Below are 26627 nucleotides of genomic sequence, written 5' to 3'. Positions count from 1 at the left end.
CTGCATCTGTTCACAATTATTCTTAGCAAACTGGGAATCAAATGAAATACTCTATTTCCTGATAGATAGTATTTTTTAAAAAAAAAACCTAGAGCAAATATTATAGCTATCAATGATACATTGAAATCCTTCTCCCTGAGTTTAGGACCCAGTCAGTGATAACCATCTTACCAGGTCTTATTTTAAGGCTTCTACTGATCAAAGTAAGGCAAGAAATATACATTTTAAGAAATTATAGGCTGGACATGGTGGCTCACCCCTGTAATCCCAGCACACTGGAAGGCAAAGGCAGGAAGATCACTTGAGCCCAGGAGTTTAAGACTAGCCTGGGCAACATTGTTAAAAATTAGCTAAGCTAATTTAACATCTTTTGCATTTCTTTATACCATCAACAGTTTAAGTCTGAAAATACCTTAACTTTTTTGCCCATATAACTAGCTTATAATTAATACATATTGAACATAATCAAACATTCCAGAGTTTTAACAAAATTAAACCATTATCACACTCTTGTTCTCACTTTGGATGTTATTCAAGAACATTAAGCTCTCTGACTGTGTCATTGGATATATTCAGTTTTCCTGCTTGGTATCTTAATTATAGACTGTCTTCCAGTCTAAAGAAGTACCTCTAATATTGTATCAGCTGTCCCTCTCTCCATGAAGACCAGCCCTGCTCCTTTCACCTAGTCCAGTCACTCAATATTTTTTTCTTTTTCAAAAGCTATGGACTCTACTTTTCCATGTAGGGTGATGGGTAACAAGAGAGTTTCTCCTTCGCTATTATGCAAACACAGACCGATATTGTTACTCCTTTTGCATTTTCTTTGCCTAACAAATTTCCATCTGTATCTTTAGCTGTGGAAGATCTAGAGGAAGAATTTACAGATTGTGAATATTAAAATCCAAACTAAAAGTCTCTTCATCCAAGTATGTGAGAAAAATATTGGTCAGAATCTTGTTCAGAATAGGAGGAAAAGTATCTGTGGCATGCGTTATAGTCTTTCAATGGGCAGAGTAGTGGTTTGACCACTTACAAATATACAAATATGGATTGTATCTTATTCTCTGTTTTGTCCACAGGTACCAGGGGAATCTATACCTGAAGCACTACTGGAGTCAAGGTATAAAACACCTGTGTTCTCTTATCTAATAAGTCTAAGAATTGAACTGCAAAGGATTTTAGTTTGCCAGAACTTGCCCTTCATATGTTAATGTAAAGGATGTTGGTACTAGTCAGACTGGTTCTTGCCAGTGTGAGGGTAGTAACTGATATGCTATTTATGCCCACTTGTTCAACTGTATCTCTTTTGAAATACCTGAGTGATTTTAGAAATGAACCAAGAAATTAGTTGAAACTAAATAATATCTGAGGGAGAAATTATATACAACTTCAGCGATTATCTTAGTCTATTTGTGCTGCTATAAAAGACTGTCACAAACTGGGTACTTTATAAAGAAGAGAAATTGATTTCTCACAGTTTGGGAGGATGGAAAGTTCAATATCAAGGTGCTAGCCTCTGGCAGAGGCCTTCTTGCTGCATCATCCCATGGCAGAAGGGCAAAGAGAGGGAGACAGAGACAGAGAGTAAACTCACACTTTTAAAAGAAACCAACTCACGTGATGACAAACCCACTCCTGTGATAACAGCATGGATCCATCCATGGGGGTGATGCCTTCATGACCTAACACCTTTTAAAGGTTCCACCTCCCAATACCTCCAGGCCTCCAACGAGGTGAACTTTGTGGGACACATTCAAATCATAGCATTTCACCCCTGGGCCCCCAAATTTATGTCCTTCACACATGCAAAATACATTTCCTCCATTCCAGTAGTCCCCACACTGTAACACATTCCAGCTCCAACTTAAAAGTCCAAAGTCCAGAGTTTCACTCAAGTCAGATATGGATGAGACTCAAGGCACAATTCATCCTGAGGCAAATTCTCCAGCCATGAGCCTGTGGAATCAAAACAAGTTACCTACTTCTAAAATTCAATGGTGGGACAGGCATATGATAGACATTTCCATTCCTGGGAAAAATAGGCAAGAAAAGAGGGGCAATTGGCCTTAAGTAAGTCCAAAACCCAGCAGGGCAAACCGTATTAAATCCTAAGGGTTGAGAATAGTCTTTGACTCCATGTCCCACCTTCTAGACCCACTGGGTCAGGGATTGGGCCCCCAATTCCCCAGGCAGCCTCACCTCCACAGCTTTGCTTATCTCAGTTCACTCCTGAGCAGCTCTCACAGGTTGGAGTTTTGTGCCCGTAGCTCTCCCAGACAAGTGTTATGAGGCAGCACAGGGCAGTGAATGCTGAGGTCTGTCAGGCACCTCTCTAGAAGCCTTGCCCTTAAGGTCCTAACTTGCCTCCATGATCTGGGAAATGTCTTCCAGGTCATTCTCCCATTGTCTTATGAATAGAACTCGGCTTTCTTCTAGCCAGAAAAATCTTTTCAGCAAATGACCACTTGGCCAAATCCTTCTTATTCTCTCCCAAACATGCTTTTAAATTCTTTATATGGCCAGGCTGAGAATTTTCCAAATTTTTCTATTAGTCTTCACTGTATATTATAAATTCCATCTTTAAATCATTTCTCTCTCCTCACATTTTACTATATGTGCTTGAAAGAAGCCATGCAGCCCACTGAATGCTTTGCTGCTGAGATGTTTCTTCCATCAGATATCCTGGTTCACCTCTCTTAAATTACCTTCCATAAAGCCATAGGGCATGAACAGAATTCTGCCAAGTATTTTTGCCACTTCATAATAAGGATGGTCTTTACTCCAGTTTCCAGTAAGACATTTTTCTTTTCCATCTAAGACCTCGTCAGAATGGTGTTTACTCTATGAACATTCTCCTCAGAACCACAAAAGTAATCTCTAAGAAGTTTCAGACTTTCCCTACAGTTATCCTCTCCTTCTGAGCCCTCACTGAAATCGCTCTCAATGCAAAATTTATGGCAATCTAGGCTTTTCTAGCCTGCTCCTCCCTTACTAATTTCTTGTCTTAGCCTGCTTTGTGCTGCTGCAACAAAATACCACAAACCAGGCAAATTATAAAGAAAGAAATTTATTTGTCAATTCTGGAGGCTGGAAAGTCCAATATAAAGGTGCCAGCATCTGGTAAGGGACTTCTTACTGTGCCATCTTATGGGAGAAGGGCAAAAAGAGAGAGAAAGAACGAGAATGAGGCTTACCTTGTCCTTTTATAAGGAATCTGCTCCTGTAATAACAAACCCACTACTCAATAATTGTATTAAGCCATTTATAAGGTTTGTGCCTTCATGACCTAAACAATTCTTAAAGTTTCGACCTCCAAAAACCTCCACACTGGGGATCAAGCTTCTAACACATGAACTTTGAGGGACATATTCAAACCATAGCAGCCATGTATTTTATTAATTATAAAAAACAATAGTAACAACAGCAATAATAAAAGATATCATTTCTAGAACTCTTACTATATGCCTGGCTCTGAGTAAAATGATTGACTTGCATTTGTGCATGTATTAACTTAAGAAAATGCATGACAACCAACAAACATATGAAAAGAAGCTCAACATCACTGATCATTCAAGAAAAAGTAATCAAAACCACAATGAGATATCATCGCATACCAGTCAGAATGACTATTATTAAAAAGTAAAAAAATAAATGCCAGTGAAGTTGTGTAGAAAAAGAAGTGCTTATACACTCTTGGTGGGTGTGTAAAGTAGTTCAGCCATTGTGGAAGACAGTGTGGCAGTTCCTCAAAAACCTAAAGACAGAGCTACCACTCGACCCAGCAATCCCATTACTGGGTATATACCCAGAGGAATATAAATCATTCTATTATAAAGACGCATACATGCAAGTGTTCATTGCAGTACTGTTCATAATAGCAAAGACATGGAATCAACCCAAATGCCCATCAATGATAGACTAGTAAGGAAAATGTGGTACATATACACCAAGGAATACTATGCAGCCATAAAAAAGAATAAGATCATGTCCTTTTCAGGGATATGGATGGAGCTGGAGGCCATTATCTTTAGCAAACTGACACAAAAACTGAAAACCAAATACTTCATGTTCTCACTTATAAGTGGAAGCTAAATTATGAGAACACATTGACTCATAGAGGGGAACACCACATACTGGGGCCTCTTGGAGGGTGGAGGGTGGAAGGATAAAGAGGATCAGAAAAATAACTATTAGGTAGTAGGCTTAATTCCTGGGAGATAAAATAAACTGTACAACAACCCCCTGCAGCACAAGCTTACCTATGAAACAAACCTGCGTCTGTACCCCTGAACTTAAAACATGATTTGTGGGTGTGTCTGTGATGCTGTCTGAAAGAGATTAGCATTTAAATTGTTAGACTGAGAAAAGAAGATCATCCTCAACAATGCAGGTGGGCTTCCATTCATCTCTGGCCCCACTGCTGGCTCTGAGGACCATTCTTGGGATAGATGTAATTTAAAGCTGACATAGTGTTAAATGGTTGCATGAGAACCATGTCTTGGGTGCTTTGGATTCAGATCTTTGTCATCTCTCGGGGGAGCATAGTAGAGCTAGATATCAGAGTTCTCTTCTACTGATTTTTTTTTAACATCAATCATGTTATACCTAGTGAACATGGCTCCTTCCACCTCCACCTGCTTCTGTTCATGGGAACCAAACTTGTGGTCTCTCTCTCTAAGGGTATGTGTTAGGGTGTGGGGGCAAGTGATTGCTTTCATTGATTTATTTCTTCTTATTTCATAGGCATAAGGAAGGGGGATCGAATAACTATTGGCTCAAGGAGCCATATTTAAGAAAGCAAACATTTGTTTTCTAAGTGAATCATACCACTTGCATATAGTTAATTTTAGTTAATTTTTAAAAATTGAGGCAACTCATACATATTATTGAAATCCAACTATTTTCAATGAATACCAAGGCACTGCAGAAGAAAATTCCAGTTATATAGGATAATATCTGCTTTACTTTTTCTCATCCTAACAAGTGTTGATAATTGTAAATGAGATTTTGAAAATTCTGTTTTACTGTGAATCAAGAGTATAAATTCTATTCTGGGCTAGGTGATAAACAAAAGCTTTATTAGCACTTATTTGGAAAATTCAGATAGGACAAGGTCTCTTTAAAATAAGATTGTCATCTGTTACTGAGCACTCAGCATGTGCAAAGCACAGTGCCAGGCATTTTTATACATTATGCTATTTAACTAGCATAACAAAACTTCAAAGTGGTGGCATTATAGTCATTTAGAAGACTAAAAAGTTTTCAGTCCTTTAATTAAATGTAAGAGTTTTGTAATGGCTACAATGTGAAAGAATGAAGCTAAAAATTGTGTACTGTTGTCATCTGAAATACAACTGGACACTGTCACTAATTTTCTTATATATATCCGCTCTTCCGTGATTTATTTTCTGTGTATATGAATGTAATATGGCCCAGAAAAGAACCATGGCTCTCTGTTTTTATCTAAATTTGCTTTCCTTTTCTTTATATATGTTAATAAATACATTTTTATTTAACTGTTTAAAAATGAATCATCATTTTTCAGAAGCTAAAGTACCCAGATGGGTACAAACATCTGTGAGATGTTTTGAGATAGGGCCTTGCCCTGTCACCAAGGATGGAGTGCAGTGGCACAATCATGGCTCACTCCAGCCTCGACCTCTTGGGTTCAAACAATCCTCTTACCTCAGCCTCCTGAGTAGCTAGGATTTTAGGTATACACCACCATGCCCAGCTATTTTCTTCTATTTTTTGTAGAGACGGGGTCTCGCTATGTTGCCCAGGCTGGTCTCAAAGTCCTAATCTCAAACATATTCCTGCCTCAACCTCCTAAAGTGCTGGGATTACAGGCATAAGCCACTATGCACAGCTTACTAGATGGATTTTTATATCAAATTTGGAGAGTATATTTTGTATGGTTTGCCTTAATATATAGACACATATTTTGCAACTATCCATATAACTGTTCATTGCAGTTGTTTATTTTCTTATTAGTTTGTCTGATATTAAAACTTTCAGCCTTCTGTTATTTGTGTGTGTGTGTGTGTGATACTTATATCCCTATCTCTTTTTTTGTTGTTATAAATAGTTTATCATTGGATTTGGCTTTTTCATACAAATCCAGCTACAAATCACTTATGGGAGAGATTTAATGGAATTAAACCATTTGTAGTACTGATTAGTACATTTGTTCTTATGATTGGTATCTTATTTTTGTCTTTGCTTGTTTGTTTTGCTTTTGATTTATTTTCTTTCCTGACTTTTGCTGAGTTGACCAAGACTTTATACTGCCTTTTCTTTTCACTCCAGTGGTTTAAAAAAAAAAAAAGTTCTGACCCATATTTCTAATCTACTAGTAGTTACCATTAAAGTGTTTATAAAGCTAATTAAATTCACAATTTTCAGTAAACATAGCAAATTTAACAAGCTCAATTATAATACTCCTGTTCCAAGAAGACCCCATTTATTATAAAATTATTTTCTCCCAGAGCTCTTCCTAGCTCTCGGATTTTGTTGAAAACATCCAGAATTTACTTCCAAAGTATTGCTAATGGTTCTTTACATTATTAGTCATATAATTCATTTACTTATATTTTTAAATAAAATTCAAAACCACGGAAATAAAACTTGTTTAAACAAGTAAAAGTTTTCTGGTTTGAGTGCTCACTCACCAATGCTGCTTATTAGCCATGCTGTGCCTTTTATTGATTGTTTTATCTTGACTTGGCTCTATTTTTTTCAGGAAAGATGCAAGTGTAGCGGTATTCCTGAGCCATGGCATTGTTCATAAATGACTTGTCAGATGATAAGGGGAGATGAGTGGGAAGTCACAGACATTAATGGTGAATAAATGACCCTTATAACTATCTGAAAGTTTACTTTTACTTTATTTCTTTGATTATTTATTTTATGCATTCATCAAGGAGTATAGAAACTCCACCTACACAGGGACCTGGTCTGACCTGTGTCTTGTGAGGCCGCCAGCAACTGTAACAGATCCCAACACTTTGCTCAGTAAATATTTGTTTCCACAGCTCTAGCTCCATAGATATTGATTTCTTTTGTCTTTAACTGAACCTGGAAATCTGCATTTTTTATAAATAGCCCAAGTGATTCTGATGTAGATGTACTACAGAAAATAGTTTTGAGGGATGTTGTAATAAATAGTTAATGTTGGCAATTATTCCACAGGTGCTAAAGAAAACAATTCAATTTCTTTAGTGAATACTATTGGATACATTAACATATGTACAACAGTCTTGTTTTTGTTATTAAAATCATCCATAGCCCTTCATGTCTGCAACATCTGTTAAAAACACTGACAGTGTATACAAACCTATTGTGATATTATAATGCTTCTGCCCATTGCTCTCAATGATTTTTGCTTAAGTAGAATATTACATTGAATTCAGTACATTTTTTTTCGTTGTGACATCTCCAAAATCAATCTGTATCATAAAATTAATAACAGTTTATAATCTCTTTTGGCCAAATGAGTTATTACTTCCAAGCGTACAAAAATTAGGAATGCCAGCTTCAAAATTTGTGCAGCAATTGTCAGTCAGTGGCTTTCAAAGAAAGTCTCAAGGACAATTGAGAGGACTCTTTCAGACCCTCAGAACCAAATAGATGTGGGGAGTAGTGAATCAGATATGTTTGTCAATATAAAAAAAAAAAAAAGGTCAAAGAAAGGCTGTCTATACAATTGTAGTACATACTTAAGATACCAACTGTAAGAGCTAAAGAAAGAGGAAAGAAACATGCAATTCAGCTTAACAGTCAAAGACAGGTTTATTTTAGAGAAATAAACCTGAGAGGAGCTTCTGGCCAATTTTGGTCAGGAGTGCTCTCTCACAGACTAAGAGTATACATTGGTTTTGCAGTGAGGGGGCTTATCACAGCTTGAAATGTTTCTGTGTAGGGGAGAAGTTTATGGTGGAGTCGGATTGTTTCTGGGTGGTGGTGAGATTATCTCAGGTCTGGCATGCCTCTGGTAGGGGAGGGGTTTGGAATTTTTTTGGTCAGAGATATTATTTGTGGTTTATGGTCATGCTGACCTTAGCCAGTAGGCTGATGACCTTTGGATTTAGGCAGTTTTTGATCAAGGTGAACTTAAAATGATAGTGCTTGTCCACGATGGTGATACTCCTGCTCTGTCACCAGCAATAACAGGTTTTAAAAAATATTGCATTACAAACACATTTAAAGGAAATTTTACTATCAGGAAATGTATTCACTGACAGGCAAACAGGATTTCTCTCCTTGACTGAGAATATGTGCTCCAGCTATCAATACCGTTCATTGTGGACACTCCTCATCAGCACAATATTTCTCTAAGTTTACCAAGCACATGAGGAAACATATGTCATTTACAGGACTTACTCAAAAACAAATCCACCTCCATATCACCTTCAGCCCCAGAAAGCAGACATAAAAAAAGAGGCACAATTTTTTTCTTATTAAAATTATATTCTCAGGAATACTAAATTTAGAAAAATAAGCTATCACTATAGAAGGAAAATAATTTTAATAAATTAAGAACATTGTTTTAAAGCACATGGTCTATGATTCACATTATATGACTCTGTGCAAACAACCCCAGGTACCAGCCCAGAGCCTGGTAGACCCGCTGGGTGGTTAGATCCAGAAGAGTGATAACAATCACTACAGCTCAGCTCTCAGGAAGCCACATCCCTAGGAAAAGGGGAAAGTACTATGTCAAGGGAACACCCCATGGGCAAAAGAATCTGAACAGCAGCCTTGAGTCCTAGACTTTCCTTTTGACATAGTCTACCCAAATGAGAAAGAACTAGAAAAACAATTCTAGTAATATGACAAAACAAGGTTCTTTAACACCCCCAAATAATCACACTAGTTCACCAGCAATGGATCCAAACAAAAAAGAAATCCATGATTTACCTGCAAAAGAATTCAAAAGGTCAGTTATTAACCTAATCAAGAAGCCATCAGAGAAAGGTGAAGTTCAATTTAAGGAAATCAAAAAATAATACAAGAAATGAGAAGAGACATCTTCAGTGAAATAGATAGCATAAATAAAAAACAATCAAAACTTCGAGAAATAATGGATGCACTTTAAGAAATGCAAAATACTGTGGAAAGTCTCAGCAATAGAATCAAACAGGCAGAAGAAAAAACCTCAACCTCAAAGATAAAGTTTGTAAATTAGCCCAGTCCAACAAAGACAAAGAAAAAATGAACAAAGACTCCAAAAAGTTTGGGATTTCATTAAATGACCAAACCTAAGAATAATTGGTGTTCCTGAGGAGGAAGATAAATCTAAAAGTTTCATTAAATGACCAAACCTAAGAATAATTGGTGTTCCTGAGGAGGAAGATAAATCTAAAAGTTTGGAAAACATATTTGGGGTAATAAATGAAGAAAACTCCACTGGCCTTCCTAGAGACCTAGACATCCAAATACAAGAAGCTCAAAGAATACCTGGGAAATTCATCATAAAAAGATGATTGCCTAGCACATTGTTATCTAAAGTTAACACAAAGAAAAGAATCTTAAGAGCCACGAGGGAAAAGCACCAGGTAACCTATAAAGGGAAACCTGTCAGATTAACAACAGATTTCTCAGCAGAAACCTTACAAGCTAGAAGGGCTTGTAAGCCCTGAAGATAGGGCCCTAGCTTCAGTCTCCTTAAACAAAACAATTGTCAGCAAAGAACTTTGTACTCGGCAAAACTAACCTTCATAAATGAAGGAAAGATACAGTCTTTTTCAGACAAATGCTGAGTGAGTCACCACTACTAAGCCAGCACTACAAGAACTGATAAAAGGAGCTCTAAATCTTGAAACAAATCCTGGACACATCAAAACAGAACCTCTTTAAAGCATAAATTTTACAGGACATATAAAACAAAAATACAATTAAAAAAACAATTAGCATGATAAATGAAATAGTTCCTCACATCTCAAAAGTAATATTGAATGTAAATGGTCTAAATGTTCCACTTAAAAGATGCAGAATGGCAGAATGGATAGGAATTCACCAACCAATTATCTGCTACCTTCAAGAGATACATCTAACACATAAGGACTCACATAAACTTAAGGTAAAGAGGTGGAAGAAGACATTCCATGCAAATGGATGCCAAAAGCAAGCAGGAGTAGCTATTCTTATATCAGACAAAACAAACTTTAAAGCAACAGCAGTTTAAAAAGACAAAGAGGGACATTATATATGATAAAAGGCCTTGCCCAACAGGAAAATATCACAATCCTAAATATGTATGCACCTAACTAACTCTGGAGCTCCCAAATTTATAAAACAAGTACTAGTAGGCCTAAGAAATGGGATAGACAGCAACACAATAATAGTGGGGAACTTCAATACTGTACTGAGGGCACTAGACAAGTCATCAAAACAGAAAGTCTCAATGTATTTAAAAGAAAGTCACAGAAAGAAACAATGGATTTAAACTATACCCTGGAACAAAGAGACTTAACAGATATTTACAGAACATTCTACCCAACAACCGCAGAGTATACGTTCTATTCAACAGTGCATGGAACTTTCTCCAAAATAGACCATATGATAGTCCACAAAACAAGTCTCAATAAACTCTAGAAAATTGAAATTATATCAAATACTGTCTGAGACTAGAGTGGAATAAAACTGGAAATCAACTCCAAAGGGAAACTTCAAAACCATGCAAATATGTGGAAATTAAATAACTTGCTCCAGAATGATCATTGGGTCAACAACGAAATCAAGATGTAAATTAAAAAATTCTTCAAAATGAATGACAATAATGATGCAACCTATCAAAACCTCTGAGATACAGCAAAGGTGGTACTAAGAGGAAAGTTCATAGCCCTGAATGCCTACATCGAAAAGTCTGGGAAACTTCCTAAGTCTTTCTAAACAATCCAAGGTCACACCACAAAGAACTAGAGAAACAAGAACAAACCAAATCCAAACCCAACAGAAGAAAGGAAATAACCAAGATCAGAGCAGATCTAAATCAAATTGAAACAAACAAACAAAAAAAGAAACAAAAAGCTGGTTCTTTGAAAAGATAAATAAAATTGATAGACCATTCACAAGATTAACCAAGATGAGAGAAAATCCAAATAACCTCAGTAAGAAACAAAACAAGAAATATTACAACTGACACGCAGAAATACAAAAGATCATTTAGGGCTACTATAACACCTTTATGCACGTAAACTAGGAAACTTAGAGGAGATGAATAAATTCCTGGAAACATACAACCCTTCTAGCTTACATCAGGAAGAATTAGATACCCTGAACAGATCAATAACAAGAAGCAAGATTGAAATGGTAATTTAAAAATTACCAACAACAAAAAAAGTGCAGGACCAGACAGATTCACAGCAGAATTCTATCAGACATTCAAAGAAGAATTGGTACCAATTCTATTGATATTAATCTACAATATAGAGAAAGAGGGAATTCTCCCTCTTGTCAATATGTAATACACCACACAAACAGAATTAAAAACAAAATCAAAAGATCATCTTGATAGATACAGAAAAGGCATTTGACAAAATCACTTTATGATTATAACGCAGAAGAACCAGCATACAAGGATCACACCTCAGTGTGATAAAAGCCATCTATGACAAACCCACAACCAAGTTAATACTGAGTGGGGAAAAGTTGAAAACATTCCCTCTGAGAACTGGAACAAGACAAGGATGCCCACTTTCACCACTTCTGTTCAATGTAGTACTGGAAATTTTAGCCAGAGCAATCAGACAAGAGAAAGAAATAACGGGCATCCAAATTGGTAAAGAATAGCACAAATTGTTGCTGTTTGCTGATGATATGATTGTATACCTAGAAAACCCTAAAGACTCCTCCAAAAAGCTCCTAGATCTCATAAATGAATTCATCAAAGTTTCAGGATACAAAATTAATGTATGCAAATCAGTAGCCTTCCTATACCCCAACAGCAACCAAGCTGACAATCAAATCAAGAACTCAACTCCTTTTACAATACCTGCAAATATATATAGGAATATACCTAACCAAGGAGATAAAAGATCTCCACAAGGAAAACTACAAAACACTGCTGAAAGAAATCATAGACGATACAAACAAATGGAAACATACCCCATGCTCATGGATGGGTAGAATCAATATTGTGAAAATGATCATAGTACCAAAAGCAATCTACAAATTTAATGCAATTCCCATCATAATACCACCATCATTCTTTGCAGAACTAGAAAAAAAAATCCTAAAATTCATATGGAACCAAAAAAAAGCCTGCATAGCCAAAGCAAGACTAAACAAAAAGAACAAATGTGGTGGCATCACACTACCTGATTTCAAATTATACTATAAGGCCATAGTCACCAAAACAGCATGGTACTGGTATAAAAATAGACACATAGACCAATGGAACAGAATAGAGAACCCAGAAATAAACCAAAATACTTGCAGAATGATCTTCAACAAAGCAAGCAAAAACATATAGTGAGGAAAGGAAACCATATTCAACAAATTGTGCTGGGATAATTGGCAAACCACATGTAGAATAATGAAACTGGATCCTCACCTCTCACCTTATACAAAACCAACCAAAGATGGATAAGGACTTAAATCTAAGACCTGAAACTATAAAAATTCTAGAAGATAATCTTGGAGAAACCCTTCTAGACATTGGCTTAGGCAAGAATTTCATGGCCAAGAACCTAAAAGAAAATGCAATAAAAACAACGATAAATAGCTGGGACTTAATTAAACTAAAGAGCTTTTGCATAACAAAAGGAACAGTCAGCAGAATAAACTTAAAACCCACAGAGTGTGAGAAAATCTTTACAATCTGTACATCTGGCAAAGGACTAATATCCAGAATCTACAATGAACTCAAACAAACCAGCAAGAAAAAAACCAAACAATCCCATAAAAAGTGGGCTAAGGACATGAATAGACAATTCTCAGTAAAAGATATACAAATGGCCAACAAACATGAAAAAATGTTCAACATCACTAATGATCAGGAAAATGCAAATCAATGCAATACCACCTTACTCCCACAGGAATGACCATAATCACCAAAAATGACCAAAATGACCAAAAATCAAAAACAATAGATGTTGGTGTGGATGCAGTGAAAACGGAACACTTCTATACTGCTGGTGGGAATGTAAACTAGTACAGCCACTATGGAAAACAGTGTGGAGATTTCTTAAAGAACTAAAAGTAAACTACCATCTGATCTAGCAATCACACTATTGTGTAACTACCCAGATGAAAATAAATCATTATACAAAAAGATACTTGCACATGTATGTTTACAGCAGCACAGTTTGCAAATACGAAAATGTGGAACCAACACAAATGCCCATCAATCAACAAGTGGATAAAGAAACTGTGATATATATGTGTATATATATATCACATATATGTGTGTATATATCACATATATCTGTATATATACACGTGTATATATATACACACCTATATATACATGTGTATATGTATCACGTGTGTGTGTATATATACATATATATCACATATATGTGTGTGTGTATATATGTATATATACTTATACTACTGGAATACTACTCAGTCATAAAAGGAATGAATTAATGACATTTGCAGCAAACTGAGTGGGATTGGAGACTATTATTGTAAGTGAAGTAACTCAGGAATGGAAAACCAAATATTGGATGTTCTTACTTATAATTGGGACCTAAGTTATGAGGATGCAAATGCATAAGAATTACACAATGGACTTTGGGGACTCAGGAGGAAAGGGTGGGAAGGGGGTGAGGGATAAAAGCCTACAAATTGGGTTCAGTGTATACGGCTCAGGTGATGGGTGTACCCAAAATCTCACGAATCAGCACTGAAGAACTTACTCATGTAACCAAACACCATCTGTCCCCCCAAAACCTATGGAAATAAAAAATATAAAATATAAAGAAAATAAAGTTCATGGTCTAAATGGCAGAATGAACTAGTAAAAATTGAATTAGAGGTATAGATAATGTTAAAGTATTTTCTCAGAATACAACACAAAAGAACAAAGAGAAAATAAGTGTAAAAGAAAATTTTAGAGACTATAAATTCAAAAGTTTTGGTAAGTATCTAATATGTTAGATACTTACCTAACATATGGGATACAAAATGAGAAATTTGTGGGACCTAACATGGGATACAAAATAAGATCTATGACCTAATATGGGATACAAAATAAGAAAATATAAAGATTGTAAGCCATAAATCATCAATAAAATAATAGAAAAATTTTCAAATGTGAAAGTGACTGAGAGAGAAAATAATGTTAAAAACACTGCTAAAAGATTCTGGAGACATTTCTGAATAGAAATATAAAGAGAAAATTTTTAAAATCCTTAAAATGCAAAATAGGAAGAAAAAAATAAAAATTGCCAATGGAAACATGAACATCATACTGACCTTGACTTCTCATCTGAAATTTTGGAAGCTAAAAAGCAATAAAATAACTTTTTTTCAAATTCCTAAGGGATAACTTGTTAAAGTAAGATTTCTGCCATTTAATTGTGAAGGCAAATAAAGACACTTTACACTGGCAATGATTTTTGAAAGAATTTCTCCTCTAATGCAAACACAAAAAGACCAGGAAAATAGTAGAAAGGAAGGAAGGCAACATAGATAATAACTGTCAACGATTACTAATGAAATAGCTCTAAAACTTAAATAAATCAGAAATAATTTCTAATACTGTAAAAAAAATTTTTAGCCTAGAAATAAACTTCTAGCTTAATCAAACATGAGTGGGAAGTGACATCGTGGAGGAAAAGAGAAGAGACAGCAGGCAAAGAGGATTTGTAGTGTATCTAGAGGGAAACTTGATAGATATTGACTAGTTACCAATATTAGTAGAAAAACATAAAAACCTAGACAAGTGGTTCATAAAAATTAACGTTGTTTCTCTTGCCATAGGAAAATAAATTCAGTAGTTAAACATGAATGAATTAAATATTCATTTCAACCAAAATGGAATAATAACAACAGAAGAAACCTAAGGGATATGAAGCAGGAAATCTATTACCCAGGAGTAGAAAAGTTTATTCAGTTATATAATCAATAAGTATTTAAAATGCATTTGGTTAAATTGTATGCAAAGACATAATAGTATATTTACATATGCTCAGATATATATCATGTGTTATGTTAGGAAAAACAAAATGTCCTGAATTAATGGCTTTATAAGTTTTTATTGACAAGACTGCCCTCTGCTGAAGTTCTTAAATACTGTACATTGCCTCTTGGTAGGCACAAAAAAAGGTTTCAGTTTAAAATTCTGCACCTATTCTTGATATAAACCCCTAAAAAATCAATTAATTAAGGGTAATTCTTTAACATGATAAAGGAGATAAGTTAACAAATTTCTAGTTTTTCAAATGAAAAAGCTAAAAGCCTGGATTGTCACAAATAAGTAAAGGTTGAAAACTAGATTGCTCGGGAATCTTAACAAGCCAATATTGTGCACCACTAAAAATTGTTCTGTACTTTCCCTTGACCTTCATCCTTGGCAGAAAGCTCATGTGATTCCTCTTCTAGTGCTCTTTATAGCTCATGTAGTGATAGAATTTCTGATATTTATTCTGTTATGGTACATTGACAACTTCTATTCCTTCCCATTATTTTAACATGTTGGGAAAAGTGCCTGAGTTAAATGATACTTTTACAATGGACGTAAAAACATCAGTATTAAAAAAGAAACCTGCACATTGAGGTGGCTGACTTCAAGTAGAAAGAGAAAATTTGGATTTCAGCTAGCTCTTTGTCTGACTTAAAATGATATAAAATGATGAGAATCTATCCAGGTGAATTTCTTCAATGGGACAGAGCCTATTCATGAGCATCTCTAGAAAAGATTGACAACCCTCATGTTCCTCAAGGGACTGAGGAACATTTCTTCAGAGTCTGATTATGTTCAATTCCAATGGTCTAGTCACTGTACTTTGGTTAATTAATGCTAAGGTTGATTTTATTTTCAACATTAATCAATAATGTTGATTTTATTTTCTAACTTCCTGGCTCACACTTTCACTCTAACTCATATTGAACTAGCAATGAATTGAAACAGATTTTGCTTAAACTGCTACTAGTGTAATTTTTAAATCTAATACAAAATTTCAGATGCGGTTGATCATAGTTTTGAACTGAGAACTTTCAAATCTTGATTTTGATATCTACCAAATTTAATAGAACTTTCAGCTTTATGTCCTCAAATTGATAAATTCATTCTCTATTTTCAAAATTAGTTAGGTGTCTAATTTAATTTTGGCAAGTCTTAATGAAATTGTCATAAACCTTAGTGATTATAATTTTTTTTGCTAAGGTACCAAATCACTTATTTAATAAATAATTCTAAAATATTATATGAATCACAGTCATTTATTTATTTAAACATTTATGCTTTATGCTTTCATTTATCACCTAGTATATATCAAGAATTGTACATGCTGCTAACGGATAAAATTGATGTATCTTCTGTGTTCAATGACTCAGTCTAGTGGTGGAAAAAAATGACCCACATTCACAGTGTGATGTATTCTGTAGCAGATACTTATATCTAGTGTCATTAAATAGTCATCAAAAATTTATCTATGCTAATTTTATGCTTTTTATAAATCTGAAGTGTCAACTGTGTGGATGATTTCTTCCTCTTACAAAAGATTTCATGTTGCATAAAATGTAACATATTCACATTTGATCTCCTGAATTTGAAAACTATGTCAGATTTATATAACGGAGTATTCTTGTTCTTAGGAAATACTCACTGAGATGTTAAAAGCTAAAGGCATGCTATATGCAGCTTACACTCAAATTGATTAGAAAGATAGAATACAAGTGTATGTGTGAGAGAGAGACAGGAAAAGAGAGAAAGCGAAATTTAAAAAGCAAATGTGCCAAATTGTTAAAAATTTGAGTAAAGTGTAAAAATTGAGAGTTCTTTGACTATTATTGCAACTTTTCTGCAAGTTTAAAATTATTTCAAGATTTAAAATTTAAAATTCCTAATGCCTGAGCAACACCCCATTCCAATTATATCAGAACCTCTGGGGATAAATCCAGGCATAAGAATTTTTTTATACCTCCAAGGTAATTCTAATGTGAAGTTCAGTTTAAAAAGCAGAATACTAAAAATCCCCAGAAGCATCAAGAATAGTTGTCTTCCCTGTGATATCGCAGCTCTACATTACTACTCTACCTCCAAATAGTATTGTCCTGTGACAGAAAAGAGGCTCCCAAACAGGCAGAACATCCATTTTATTGCAACCAATCCTCCAGGTTTAGAAAGTTCAAATTTATGGAATTTGACAAGATAGCCTCTGCTTGTTTCATATATGTGTGCTGCTCTCTTATTGAGAGAAGTTCAACACTGTTTCTTGCAGAAGAAATATGTGAAAATTTGTGCTTTGCAGTTAGCACTTTTTTCCCACCAGGATCATTTTGGTTCCAAATCAAAGAAGTCCAACTAAAATCAGTTTAAGTGAAAAAGAAAAATTGATAATGGAAATAACTTGGACTTCAAATATGACAAGATCCAATGACTCCAACATGTTATCAAAAGCTTTGATCAGGCCCTCAATTCTCTCCATCCAGCTGCCATGTGACTGCCGGCAACCCCATATTTCATTGCCTTATCTTAGCAATTTATTCATACAGCAAACACTTGATGGCACTGACTAGACCTGCTTTAATCACATGGCATTCCTCAACCATCGCTATGGCAAAAGCTGGCTGCTATGATGGGCACACACTGAATCACATGCCAACCCCATGGCCTGGGGTTTGGGCAACTATTATCAGAAGCTCTAATGAGACCACAAGGACTGAAGTAGTTTCCCCAAGAAAGGGATGCTGGGCAGGCTGTCCAATAAACCAACACCTCTCCTATGGCTTCAGCACTGATCATCATCCCCCTACACTCTTTCCTTTTCCTCTTTTTATGTTACTTTGTTCAATTACGGTTGGGGCAGGGGTTCTAAAAGCTTGTCCTTATGCTCTCATCTCTCCTAGAACTTCCTTGCCTCAAATATTTCTGACTGTCAGATCACATCTACAAGTACCCCATCACCCAAGATGCTACTGATCTAAGAACATGAATATATTTGAAGTTTTATGGGTTTTCCTACTTCTTTATTATACACCTTGGATTTTAAGGTTGTTTTTCTCTACACACCGCAAATGATCTCCTCTTGATGGAGAATATTAGTAGTGGAATGAACTGGGAAGACCCACATCCCTTCATTTATTAAAAGAAATTTTAAAAATATCTTTCTGGTTTATCAGAGGTAATAACCACCAACAACAAATTACCTCCTGCATATCAGATACAATAATATCTGCCAGGCTGAGGAAATAGGTATGTTTTCCTTATCAAAAGAGTTATTTCTTTGAGTTTCTTGCAAGAGTTGTTGTTTTGGAAGGGGCAAGGTATTAACAGGAGGTGATTTGGTTATTTGTTGCTGTGCAACAAACTACCCCAAATTTAGTGACTTAAAATGATAAACATCTGTTACTTCACCATTTGCGTGGGTTAAGCATTCAGAAGCAGCTTAGCTGGGAGGCCCTGACTTACGGTCTCTCATGAAATTGTAGTGGAGCTGTCCGCTAGTGCTGCAGTGACCTCAAGGCTCAGCAGGGGGAGATATATTCCCATGCTCATTCATAGGCCTCAGTTCCTCACCGTATAGACATCTTCATAGGCTAAGTGTCCTCACAACATGGTAACTGGGTTCACTCTCCCTAAGCTTCCCTGTGACATGGCAACTAGATCCCCCACAGCAAGCTGTGATTCAAGAGAGGGCAAAAGAGTGCACCCACAATGGAAATCACAGTCTTTTTGTCACCTAATATCAGAGATGACATCTCATCACTTCAGCCATATTCTATGCAGTTGAAGTAAGTCCAACCCATCATTCAGGGCCCCAGTAATGAAGCTCCTCTGCTTGAGAAGAAGAGTACCAAATAATTTGTAGTCATATCTTTAAAATCATTACAGGAGCATTGGCTCTCCTCATGAGATGTTATGTGTCTGATAAAAATTAATACTTGCCTTGGTAGCATTATTTGCATACTAGATTTTTTTAAAGTGAGGATTTAGCTACAGTGAACCTTGAAAGGGGTACTGAATGCTATGTGGTACTCACATTCATGGGACTGGGCCTATCTCTCCACCTTTGGATTGGCAGCTGCTACCTGGAAGAGCTTCCTGTGCTAGCAGCTTAAGCTGGAGAGGCTCCAGTGCACAAATCATAACAAGAGCCTGAGTGTAGAACTAATGTCTATGAGGAGAGATGGGTTTCCCCAAGGGGAAAGAGTGAAGAACACATGATGAAGGGAAATGTGGATTAAGTCCATGACATTAAGGGGAAAAAATGCAAAGTGTTCTTTTAGGACAACTCCTTTTCAAAGACCTAAGACTTCCCACTACATTAAAGTTATCATCTTTATACTTCCCATGTATATCACTGTCCTTTAGAAAGACTCTCTGATTTAAAGAACTACATGCTCTCTCCTAATAATGTATTTATGTGATCTTTAACATAATGGGGACACAGTAGATATTCAGGGAAGAAACAGTAAATATACCAAATTATCCTGCAAGGACTCTGGTGTGAACAGAGCCAAAAATGGAATTACAGATTGTTGAAAGTGGAGAAGAGACATTAAGATGAGTGGAGAAGAAACCTGAAAGTGCCACAGAGAATAAGACTAAAATTTCCAAATGCCCCTCAGGGAACAGCAGATGACATCTATCAAGAAAGAAAAAAGAAAAGGCTTATGACAACCAGGTTACACATATTTGATTGATAGACAAGGCGTGGGGGTCACCAATTCTACCTCCTACAACCAAAGATTGACTTGATCAAAAGAAACAAAAGAGTGTGATCAGAGTCAGCCTATTTTTCAACAAAGTCACAACAGAAATCTAGCATGGCTCTGTTAAGATGTTCTCAGCCCTAGGAAGAACAAGAAAGAACCCAGCAAGAGCAAGAAAGAACCCAGCAGTTCAAATATCCTCTCACCATTTGATCACCTTAAGTCTTAATTCTTAGCACTATTGAGAAGAACCATGTTTCCAAATAACAGGGCTGCACACCTGTTTACAGGAGAAAGGCTCCAATTTTAACAGTTATCTCTAAGAAAAAGTAATAAGAGATGTAATTATCATCTCTGCACAATATCAATTAGGAATCTTGTCATTGTATTTGGGAGAAAATCCTATTCCAAACGGCTTCAGGCAAGCTTAAGAAACACTGCAGGTTTATATGAGGCTATACACTGGGATCTGGTTCAAATTCTCTGTATCTGATTGGAGACACAGCAAGATAGATTAGCATGGTAAGGGAACTTTCTCCCCTGAGATAAACTCTTCTGCCTCAATATTATTGCCTGGCTGTCTTTATACTGGGCTTTTCCTGAGAACTCCAATAACATCTTTGCTTCTCAGTGTTTCCTCCTACAATCCCTAAAACTGTGACTCTTCCCCAGATTAGCTCTCTCCTCATGAAGCAACACAGGCATTCCAAGCTTCAGATATCCTCTCACCATTTGATTACCTTGTCTTAATTTTCTTATATATTATTGCTAACTGTAGTCATCCTACAATATGTAGAATACCAGGACTTAATCCTCCTATCTGACTGGTATGCTTTAATAAATCTCTCCCTATTCCTCCCTTCCCCCTTCCCTTCCCAGCCTCTAGGATTCTTGGTTCTACTTTTTACTTCTATGAGATCAACTTTTTTTAACTTCCACATGTGAGTGAGAACATGCAGCATTTAATTTTTATGTTCCTGGTTTATTTCATTTAACATAATGTCCTCCAGTTCCATCTATGTTGCCACAAATGATAAGATTTCATTATTTTATGGCTATATAATATTCTACTGTGTAGGTATGCCGCAGCTTATCCATTCATCCATTGATGAACACCTAGGTTGACTTCCTGTCTTAGCTGTTGTGAATAGTGTTGCAATAAACATGAAAGTTCAGATGTCTCTTTAATATAATAACTACCTTTGCTTTGGATAAATTCCTAGTAGTGTTTTCTCTTTATCTTCAGCTTCTTATTTCACATCCTCACCCAATTCTGACAATCCTGGTGTTTGAGCTCATTATGTAAACTCCCACTTGCGTTTCACCTTATAGTTCAGATGTGACAATTAGCTCCACATTTTTAGCTATGATGTGGACTGCTCTTATTGACCACAAACCTAATTTTTCTTCTGTCCAAGGTGTTCCAAGATGAAAAAAAAAAAAAAAGAGGGAGAAAAAAGTTAACTCTTGTCCAAGATCTGGGATTAACTATAAGTTTTTAAGAATACTTAGAAAGCAAGGGTTTCCTGGCATGGATAAAAATATCCTGGGTTCAGGGGTAGAAAAAAAAAAGATCTAAGAGGAATTCAACAGAGATGGATGCCTCTGAGAAGGTCCTTCTACAACCTGTCTCCCACACCCAAAACCAACATCAGATTTGAAGCACCCAGGAGGGTGTAACAGAACCTCAAGTAAATTTGGAAAAAAGGAAAGTAAAAGACATCTGTGTCTGACCTGGTGAAGCCTGAGGAGGCAGCAAGCCTGGTTAAAGAAAACTTTCTGTTCAGCAGGAATCTATATAGATTAGAAATGACAGGATATGCTTAGTACTTTGGTTGTGGTGATATTATCACAGGTGGATACCTAGGGCCAAACCCATCAAGATAAATATACTAAATGTGTCCAACTTTTATACATCAATGATACCTCAACAATGCTTTAAAAAGAATAAAAGAAAGAACTAACTGCATAAAGATACTTAGACAAATGGTCACCATCTACCCTAGCATGGTACAGTCAAGGGCAAAATACTTTCTCAGGTCACCAGAATAGGTATGAATATGATCTGGAAGATGGCTGAGCCAGAGAGACGGGTAGTTCTTTGGACAGAGGGACACAGTAGTGGATGTCAGAGTGGACTAAGAACTAGAGCCAAGTAGAAGCTCAAAGGTTTCAGCCAGTGCCAGTGTCAGAGCAACCAATGGAGACCTGCGTGGATAAGGGTGCAGCAGCAGGTGACTAACAACCAGGCCCACCCCGGCCCCGCTAATGTCTTGATAGAATTGCATGTTACCTCAGGAAGAGGTAGCATCAAGAAGTCTAAGACAGTATTTTGAAAAGAGCCTTTATAAGAGCAACATGTACTCTACTCAAATTATAGCAACTACAAATATTAAATTTATGGTGAAGCCTGGGTACAATAATGGTGAAATCATTGATGCCAAAAAAGTCAGAAGTTCACACATGGTAACTCATTTTAAGCAGGGATGACATGATTTTGAACATAAAGCCTACAGCAGCTAACCACTCCATTAAGTCGCAAGGAAAAAAATTCATCTTGTTGATACCATAATAGAAAAGGATTGGTGATTAACAGTACAAACAATAGGCAACACTGCAGACTTCTCAATTGGTTCAGCTTACATGATTCTAGCTGGATAACTAAAGTTGAGAACAAATTTCTATGCAATGGATGGCCAAAGTCTTGCACCAAGATCAGCTACAGACAAGAACAGAACTTTCCCTGAAAATTCAAAAAAGTGGTATCAAGATCCTGAAGCATTTCTTCAAAGAATTGTAACAGGAATTGAAACATGGCTTTACCAGTACAATCTGAAATCAAAACAAAATCAAAGCAATGGCTACTGAGAGGTGAAAGTGGTCCAGTCAAAGCAAGAGTGGATGGGCAAAGGGCAAAAGTCAGGGCAAAAATTTACTTGGAAATCTCTGTGTTTTGCTTGTAGTCTTTCTGGAGGGCCAAAATTGACAATACTGCTTATTATGAGAATTTTCTGAGAACATTAGCCAAAGCAGTAGAAAAATGCTTGGGAGAGCTTCATCAGAGTCCTTCACCATAGCAATGCTCCTGGTCATTTATCTCATGGAACAAGGAAAATTGTGTGAGAGTCCTGATAGAAAATTATTAGGCATTCATATTAGAGTTTTATTTTGGTTGCTTTGAACTTCTTTTTGTTTCTTGTTTTCTTCATGATGGTATATGTTTTCCTTTTGCTTCAATGTATAGAATTCCCTTAATCATTTCTTGTAGAGCAAGTCTATTGGTGACGGATTCTCTCAGCTTTTGGTTTTCAGGGAAAGACTTTATTGTTATTACATTTTGAAGGTGTCCATTTCCAGAGGTAGTATTTGTGGCTGGCAGAATTTTTTTCTTTGAACACTTTGAATATATCATTTCATTCTCTACCGGCTTGTACAGTCTCTCCTGTGACAATCACTCCTAATCCGTTGAGGCTTCCCTAATATATGACTTAATGGTTTTATCATACTGTTTTTAGAATTTTCTCTTTGCTTTATTTGACTGTTGACATTTGACTCTTATGTGCCTTGGAGAAGGCCTTTCGGGTTGTGATGTTTGAGGTCCTGTATTTGGATGTCCCAATCTCTTGCTAGACTTGACAAATTTTTAACTAATATTTTGTTTAAAGTTTGTTTCCATGCCCTTATCCATCCCTCCTTCTTCTGGAATTCTCAAAATTAAACGTCTGGTTACTATATGGCATCTTGGGAGACATTGGCTTAATTGTAGAAACCATTTTAAGGACCTACATTTTGATTCATTTATCACAAGAAATTGAAAATTTCATAAAGTCAGGAGAGAGACTACTCAGAGAGTTGTATATCAAAAGAAAAATTTGTATATCATATGCATAGCTATTAGAACTCATGCATAGCTCTCAGGCATAGCTATGAGAGTTTCTCCTATGTCTTGACCCAGAGCTGGTGCTACTTTGTCAGTGATTGGGGCTTTGGAAGGAGGCAATGCTCACTAGCCTAAGGTTAAGTGTCTGTAACCTCACCTCCCACTGTTTTAGCAATGTCAGGCAGTGTTGTGAAACTTTTAGTTATACATTTTCAAAGGTCATAGAGAAATAAAATCATGACTTCTTTTATATGTGTTACAAAGCAACACAAATTCCTCATGTTGTTATAAAGTTATATAAAAAACAGGTAAGCAGATATCTTTAAAAGGGATTATTTTCAAATGATTAATGACAGACTAATTTTTTTTTAAGTGAACACATAGCTTTTGTCTCAGGACAGGTTCTTCTCTTCTCCTTAAGAACATTGATAATAAATTCTACCATAGATTTCTTACTACAGTTGTTGATATTTAGATACACATGTTTACCTTTTTAGCATCTTGGAATTTGTGATGTATGGCAGATCACACCTTCCAAAGATGGCCAAAAGATTATCTCTCACCTGGTGCTTTCTGATGACAATGGGACCTTGATATCCTCCCTGCAACTGGTGACATCGGATTCCTCCCCCTTGAACCTCAGTGGACCTTTGTAACTGTTTTGATCAATAGAGCATGTAAGAAGTGATGCTTAGTAAATTTTGAGTCCAGATCATAGAGATGACATGGAATTCTAACTTGTTCTCTCAGGAACCTGTCCACATGTTGTGAGGAAGCCCATGCTGTGAGATAGAGATCTACAATTAGTTTGCAAAATAATTGGAGATTGAATTATCTCCAAAAAACATTTAATGACCATGTTGTAGTCACTGGTTGAATTGTTTCAGAATTATACAATAAATTTCCAAACAGATATGGGTACCTACAATAGTAATACCTGTTTTATATTGTTAGCCCTTTTGTCTTTATAATTGTCCTTTGATAATTTCTTTCATTGTGTTTAGTCCTCAAATGAAGAAATAAAAGCTCAGTATGATTGACTGACATTTTCAGTCATATAGCTGATAAGTATTAGTCTGCTTGGTTAAATTTATTACTGAGTAGTTTATTTTTGTAGCTTTGTAAAGGGAATTGCGTACATGATTTTTCTTTCCTGCTAGTTTATTGTTGTTATATAGAAATGCTACTAATTTTTGCATATTGATATTTTATACTGCAATGTTACTGAATTTGTTTTTTAGTTCTAAGAGTTTTTTGGAGGAGTTTTTTCGTGGAGACTTGTTTTTCCTGTTTTGGTTTTTTGGTTTTTTTTTTTTTAATACTTTGAGTTCTAGGGTACATGTGCACAACATGCAGGTTTGTTACATATGTATACATGTGCCATGTTGGTGTGCTGCACCCATTAACTTGTCATTTACATTAGGTATATCTCCTAATGCTATCCCTCCCCCCTCCCTCCCCCCCACAATAGGCCCTGGTGTGTGATGTTCCCCTTCCTGTGTCCAAGTGATCTCATTGTTCAATTCCCACCTGTGATTGAGAACATGTGATATTTGGTTTTCTGTTCTTGCAATAGTTTGCTGAGAATGATGGTTTCCAGCTGCATCCACGTCCCTACAAAGGACACGAACTCATCCTTTTTTATGGCTGCATAGTATTCCATGGTGTAGATGTGCCACATTTTCTTAATCCAGTCTGTCACTGATGGACATTTGGGTTGATTCCAAGTCTTTGCTATTGTGAATAGTGCTGCAATAAACATACGTGTGCATGTGTCTTTAGAGCAGCATGAATTATAATCCTTTGGGTATATACCCAGTAATGGGATGGCTGGATCAAACGGTATTTCTAGTTCTAGATCCTTGAGGAATCGCCACACTGTTTTCCACAATGGTTGAACTAGTTTACAGTCCCACCAACAGTGTAAAAGTGTTCCTATTTCTCCACAACCTCTCCAGCACCTGTTTTTTCCTGATTTTTTAATGATTGCCATTCTAACTGGTGTGAGATGGTACCTCATTGTGGTTTTGATTTGCATTTCTCTGATGGCGAGTGACGATGAGCATTTTTTCATGTGTCTGTTGGCTGTATGAATGTCTTCTTTTGCGAAGTGTCTGTTCATATCCTTTGCCCACTTTTTGATGTTTTTTTTTCTTGTAAATTTGTTTGAGTTCTTTATAGGTTCTGGATATTAGCCCTTTGTCAGATAAGTAGATTGCAAAAATTTTCTCCCATTCTGTAGGTTGCCTGTTCACTCTGATGGTAGTTTCTTTTGCTGTGCAGAAGCTTATTAGTTTAATTAGATCCCATTTGTCAATTTTGGCTTTTGTTGCCGTTGCTTTTGGTGTTTTCGACATGAAGTCCTTGCCCATGCCTATGTCCTGAATGGTATTACCTAGGTTTTCTTCTAGGGTTTTTATGGTTTTTAGGTCTAACATTTAAGTCTCTAATCCATCTTGAATTAATTTTCGTGTAAGGAGTAAGGAAAGGATCCAGTTTCAGCTTTCTACTTATGGCTAGCCAATTTTTCCAGCACCATTTATTAAATAGGGAATCCTTTCTCCATTTCTTGTTTTTGTCAGGTTTGTCAAAGATCAGATGGCTGTAGATATGTGGTATTATTTCTGAGGGCTCTGTTCTTTTCCATTGGTCTATATCTCTGTTTTGGTACCAGTACTATGCTGTTTTGGTTAATGTAGCCTTGTAGTATAGTTTGAAGTCAGGTAGCATGATGCCATCAGCTTTGTTCTTTTGGCTTAGGATTGTCTTGGCAATGCGGGGTCTTTTTTGGTTCCATATGAACTTTAAAGCAGTTTTTTTCCAATTCTGTGAAGAAAGTCATTGGTAGCTTAATGGGGATGATATTGAATCTATAAATTACCTTGGGCAGTGTGGCCATTTTCACAATGTTGATTCT

General features: G+C 36.1%; 1 protein-coding gene across 5 annotated transcripts in view; it reads left to right on the top strand.

Annotated features, from left to right (window-relative positions):
* LOC105465902 (small integral membrane protein 10 like 1) overlaps nucleotides 1-26627 on the top strand; it is a 295615-nt gene that overhangs the window by 18935 nt on the left and 250053 nt on the right. For 4 of the 5 annotated variants that reach the window (XM_071072209.1, XM_071072207.1, XM_071072210.1 and 1 more), the window contains exon 2: nucleotides 1083-1123. In XM_071072209.1, coding sequence (XP_070928310.1) covers nucleotides 1083-1123 — 41 coding nt within the window. Of the gene's footprint in view, nucleotides 1-1082; nucleotides 1124-6745; nucleotides 25188-26627 lie in introns of those variants that run through there. The other variant, XM_071072208.1, reaches the window with a different exon arrangement.

This window comes from Macaca nemestrina, chromosome 10 (assembly GCF_043159975.1).
Source record: "Macaca nemestrina isolate mMacNem1 chromosome 10, mMacNem.hap1, whole genome shotgun sequence".
NCBI classification, from domain to species: Eukaryota; Metazoa; Chordata; class Mammalia; order Primates; family Cercopithecidae; genus Macaca; species Macaca nemestrina.
The sequence above is the reverse complement of the archived record's forward strand: the minus strand, read 5'-3'. Positions and strand labels throughout refer to the sequence as shown.